General features: G+C 34.0%; 1 protein-coding gene across 1 annotated transcript in view; it reads right to left on the bottom strand.

The window, feature by feature from the left end:
- Window positions 1-223: 223 nt before the first annotated feature.
- LOC128209248 (leucine-rich PPR motif-containing protein, mitochondrial-like) overlaps window positions 224-6000 on the bottom strand; it is a 46918-nt gene continuing 41141 nt past the window's right edge. Inside the window, exons 29-32 of the mRNA XM_052913199.1 lie at window positions 5143-5233; window positions 3376-3557; window positions 2713-2745; window positions 224-843 (exon numbers count right to left, since the gene is read on the bottom strand). Coding sequence (XP_052769159.1) covers window positions 706-843; window positions 2713-2745; window positions 3376-3557; window positions 5143-5233 — 444 coding nt within the window. The 3' untranslated portion in view covers window positions 224-705. The remainder of the gene's footprint in view (window positions 844-2712; window positions 2746-3375; window positions 3558-5142; window positions 5234-6000) is intronic.

Here is a 6000-nt window from a genome sequence, read left to right as displayed (position 1 = left end):
AATGATTAGTTGAAAAACATAACCAATGTTAAAGCGGGAGTTATAAGCTTTACTCATGTGCGCAACAACAACTTCTTAGTCATGGCCAACTTAAAGAATAGGCCCACACCAAGTCTATCACAATCAATACCTCGACCTATTTGTCTTTGAAAAATAGACAAACCAAAAATTATTAATATCTAGCTTGTTCTCCCTTAAAACCTATTGAATAATAAAATCATAACACTGGTACACTTTTACCATATACTAAATGTATACATATCAAGCATTTGTGGTAACAAACTCAATCATAATCAAAAACTGATTCCATCAACTACATTTACTTGCACATTTTCACAACTTCAAAAGTTTGCATGAATATCAAAAACATGTTGAATTCAAATACATGAACAATCTTAATATTCGAAGAAAATAAGAATTTATATTAATGACAACTGTTTGAACACAGTCTTTCAAACAATTTGCACAATACAAAAAACAGCCATCGAAACTACACGTAGCTAGTTCTTTAGGAAATTACAATGTCCACACACGAGATAAACATAATTGTCTATTTCTCAAACAGTACATATATGTCAAGCACATGACTATAAATGAAATATTATAGCACAGTACATGTACTTAGTATCTGAACACTTGTCAATTTACCATCAAGCCAGACTATCAATAGTTAAAACTATATTGAATCAACTCTGATAAGAACTCTTAGGACTGGAAAGCCGTGCTCTTATCCTCTTTATTATTCGGTTTCTTCATGGTTGTCAGCAAATCGACAAACTCAATATTGCCTTCGACTTGGTCACCTGGGTCCTCCTCAGACGTTCTATCTAATCGATCCTTTACCTGGAAAATAAAATGATGTAATACAAGCGAGCAGTGGAGTGAACACCAACCTTTGTCTGCTGATGTTTTTATAAGTCCAACAAGGGGCATAACTGGGCAAATATTAGTCAGCGTTAAAGATGCACTCTTACTCTCAAATGAGCAGTACCACAATTAATACAATTGTTTTAATTTACCAAAAGGATGAATAAATATTGAAAACTTATGATGGATTCCATATTCAATTTGAAAGAAAGGTGCAGAAAACACGGTATTTCTTCTTTTTGAGACGATCAATTCATTGATATCCCTAAATCTTTTAGGCCCTACCAGTCATTTAATATTTGTGTGTTCACAGCTATTAAATACAGAGTTACAATCTTTTCCTCAGTAATAAGTATTTTCTATAAATGCATTATTTAGTAAGTCAAAATTTATGTTTGTTATATTGATTATCAATATGAGTATCACTTTAAGCGTGGCTGTGCCCGTTATTATTGGCAGCACGTGTACCAGTTTTGTTTTAATATCTTCAACAGTTTTCGAGGTATGGCCTAGTTTTTACCTTGAGCTTAACCTTCAATACTTTGACCTTTATTCCAGGCAAAGCGTGAATGTGAAGAACAATTTTTATCTAGTTTTGGCCTGAGAGTGAATACTAAATAATATGATTTTTTTATGATTGACAGAATAACTTCAGACTTCATTGTTAGATTCAGTTTTAACTGTTTTTTATTTTAACAGTCACCTTGACCTTGACCCCAGGAGCCCCAATCAAACCCAATAAAAGGTAAACTGAACTTAACTTTCAAAATACCAAGTTTAGTCAAGTTCTGTCAACACTTACTAAAGTAATTGAGGTTGAAACATTTTTCTATTTTTCTAACAGTGACCTTGACCATGACCCCATGAAAGGTCTCTATAAATTATTCCCAAAAACTAAGTTCAGTCAAGATATGTCAACCTTAAATTAAGTTATTTGTTTTATCTATTTTTAGTAACAGTGGCCTTGACCTTGCCCTAAGCCCCCAAAGGCAATCCCATGAAAGAGCTCAATTAATTCTTCCTGAATACTACCTTAAGTCAAAAAAATATGTCAACCCTGACTAGAGTAATTCAGTTTCAACCCTTTTTCTATTTTAAGTAACAGTGACCATGACGTAAGAGGTCCCAAATGCAAAGCCATGAAAGGCCTCCATTAACTCTTCCCAAATACTAAGTTTAGTCAAGATACGTCAACCCTAACTAAAGTTATTCAGTTTCAAACGTTTTTTTATATTTTTAGTGACAATGACCTTGACCTAAGGGGCGCCGTACACAATCTCATGAAGGTTCTCCATTAACTCTTCCTATATACAAAGTTTTGTTAAGATATGTCAAGCCTAACTAAAGTTATTCAGTTCCTGCCCGCCCAAACAACGGCGTACATCATCCTAATAACCAGATCTCACTTTGTGAATACCTGGTTAAAAAGAAAAAGATTCTCATTTCTGATCGATCGACTTAAATAGTGTGTCCTATTGTTAATTCCAACATGACTCATCATCTAATCCAAGATTGATAAAGATAAGGTAGGAAATAAGGCTACTAGAAGTTAAACCAAGCAGACTGTTGATGACACATGGCAGATAACAGACAAGGACAAAACACAAAAGTGCAATTGTTTAGATTTCGTGAGGGTTTAATATTCACAATTTGATAACATGGTTGTGTTCTTGTGACTAAATATCTAATAATGGCAATGCAAATTTTAACCTCAAAATAAAACTATTTTAAAATCTAGAAGCTGTAATTCAAGAGTAAACCCTGCTTGGTTTTATTCAAATACAGGTACCTACATCTATCTAATAGCAATGTTATTCAAAATATTTAAATTATTAACAAGCATACCTTTTGTGCCATGCTTCTTTGTTTTCGAACATTCTGAAACAAAAATAATGTAGCAAGACATTAAGACAACATAAACCTCTCATAATGAGTTTTTCTAACCGACCATTAAACGAAATCTATATCATTAACAAGGTAGGGCATACATTCATCATCTGCAAGCATTCCACAAACTGCCTGATGTTTCAGCTTTAAAGCTGCACTCACACAGATTGACCATTTTGACCACTTATTTTATTTTTTTTGTCTTGAAATGAACCAATGTTTGCGTTAATGTCTGGAAACCAGTGATATAAGACTTCTGACAGATCGAAAGGTAAGATCACAGTTTTTCTTATTTATGTTTGAAAATTGATGTTTTATGGCTAAAAGTGTTACCTATGCTTTAAGAAAAATGAGTTTTTTGGAAGTTTTCCAAACAATTGAGACCTGTTCTTTAGTGAGTTATCTTTTATGACTGAATTAAATGCATTGATGCCAAAGTCAGCTGTTCTGATAAAAAAAAAGAAAGAAAAAAAGTCAAAACTGTCAATCTGTGAGAGTGCAGCTTTATAATATAAAATAAAATTCTAACCATTTTTTTCTTAATAAATAAAAAATATCATGTCATTATAAAAGCTATGTCTATTTCTCACTTTTTGGTTAAATGACAACATAAACATGTACCTGTCTGTATTCCATCTCATTCCCTTTCAGAAGTGATTCATCAAATGGTAGCGGATGGTTATTCATCTTTAAGTAAGTCCCGAAATACTTCAGGTCGTACAGTGGTGGTAGAGACTGTTCTCCTTGGAACGTATTTTTAAAGAATTCAACACATTCCTCTACTGAAAATTTGACTTCATCACCTGTGGAAAAAAAATATTATAAATTCCTTAATGTGAATTTATTAAAATCAGTAGCGATTCTTTAAAAGTAAGAACAAGAGCGACATACACCAAATGTAAACACTTGTGTTGTTGTTTTTATGTCAAGTAAAGGGCATTACTCAGCATTTATTTAAGCCAGGCCTTGCTGTACATGTGTGTATTGTCTATCACAACAAGTTTCATTTGAACATCTTTTGAACCATTTTTTGAGCTATTAACAAGAATTAAGCTTTTTGTATGCCAACAACACTGTTAAAAGCAATACAAAGGCTATAACAATGTCAAACTTTTCTTCTTTGAAAGCAGACAAATGGTAGGTTTAAATGTACCTACATGTATTTCAATACTGGGGCAACATTAAAGCAATATTACATCATGTGTCGCTTAACTGTTGTTCTTTTTTGCCCAGCATTTCAAATGTTAAAGTTTTGTACTAAGAATGAATTGACTAGAACAAGAGAGCCAAAGAGCAAATGCCAACGCTGGTCTGTGTTGTTTTTTCAGTCCAACAAAAAGGAGCATAACTATATCAGAGCATATCATAAGTTACAAGGTTTGTGGGTGACTAGATAACGGATATACGTTCTGCGCCCCATATATCCCATATCAGGTCACCTACTAACCGCATAATATAACATAATATACACAGGTCACCTACTAACGCCATAAAATATATATCACGTTGACAACCAGATCACATGTTTAAATGTTTCATTTATTCATCAAAATATTCATCGGACTCGGAAAATAGACTCTGTTTTGGTACAATATAAATTTGTTGACACGATATAGAAAAATATGGGGTCACCACGTGACCAGTCCTAGACCAATGGCGTTGTGTTATTTATGTTGTAGGTGTGATATATGCGCATAATGTCTCTGGCAACATGTGTACCAAGTTTAATTTGAATAATCTAAATATGTTTCAGTTATGGTCAAACGCTGTCACCAAGGTGAACCTGAAAAAGCAGGTGAGCTAATAATAAATCAATAAATGATTTTGGCAAAATAAAGCCAGCAATGACATTGACATGAACCTGTAGGTTGTCCAGTAAGAGAAGTGGTTAGGGCACTTGCTTCTCACCAAAGTGATTGGGGTCCCATTCCCGGCTAGGGCGCATGTGAGTTTGGCTGGTTGCCACTAAGCCAGACAAGTGGGGTTTTCCTGGTTTTCCTCTCCCCCCCCCCCCCCCCCCCAACACAAGACCACACTCTAATGTACCATCGTGCCAATGCAAGTGACAACATAAGTTAACACAACTTTCTTCACAATCATTGTAAAATATATAACTTATAGGACATGACAATATCTTCACTTATTTTTCATTTTTTTAAATTTTGGTCATACACCAAAATTAAACATATTTTCCTTCCTTTAGGAAAAAGTCAATATCATTGGCAAGAATTAATACCAACATACACATTTAGTTGACATATTGTTTCTTTTGTTAAGAAACAGTGAAGTTTATTTAGCAGCATGAGAACCAAAATCTAGAAGAGCAGTGAAAAAATTAAAAACAGCAAGGAAAATAACATGGCATTTCACCAAAAACTGAATACGTACACATATATCTTAGCTGGCTGCAGTCGTACGCCAATTGAACGTTTCCAGGCACCCCTTTCGACAGTTCAATAAACTTATCAATACATTCCACCTGTAACAAAACAATTGGTTAAGTATATTATAGCTTATACAATGTAGCTTTTAAAATCAAAGCTGAGTTTGTTTCTCATGTAGAAACCAGCACTGGGCCAGTGTTCAAAAAGCAAGTACTATCACATTTATTCTGATTTTCACCAATTATTTAAGATCTTTAAGCTGCATTCTCACAGATTGACCATTGTGACAAGTTTTTTACTTTTTGTCTTAGAATCAGTCAATTTTGTGTAAATGTCGGGAAACCAGTGATATAAGACTGCTGATAAAAGATTAAATTGCAGGTTTTCATATAAACCGTTTCTTTATGCCAAAAAACTAATTTGTTCATAAAGCATTAGTACCACTTTTAGCCATAAAATATTAATTTTCTAACGTTAATATGATCTGCAATCTGATCTTTTGTCGGCAATCTTATATCGATGGTTTCCAGACATTTAACACAAAATTGGCTCTTTCCGAGGCAAAAAATTATAAAGTTGTCAAAAAGGTGTATCTTTGAGAGTGCAGCAGTGCGTTCAGTAACGCTCGCAAACGTTCTGTTTTGTATCCCTGTTGCAACGCAGCGCATAAAAGTTAAGCGGGAAACCAAACAGCAAACGTTCGCCGCAAACATCTTTACTGAACGCAGGGCTGATGTAGTCAAGTACCAGACCGCATCAGTTGCAGATTTAGATTATATTGGGTGCAAGCCATATGAAATCAAAATCTAGAGGATTTACGAGTGTCTAATACAACATTCAGGATTTAAATGCAGTACTAATT

This window comes from Mya arenaria, chromosome 11 (genome assembly GCF_026914265.1).
Source record: "Mya arenaria isolate MELC-2E11 chromosome 11, ASM2691426v1".
Taxonomy (NCBI): Eukaryota; Metazoa; Mollusca; class Bivalvia; order Myida; family Myidae; genus Mya; species Mya arenaria.
The sequence above is the reverse complement of the archived record's forward strand: the minus strand, read 5'-3'. Positions and strand labels throughout refer to the sequence as shown.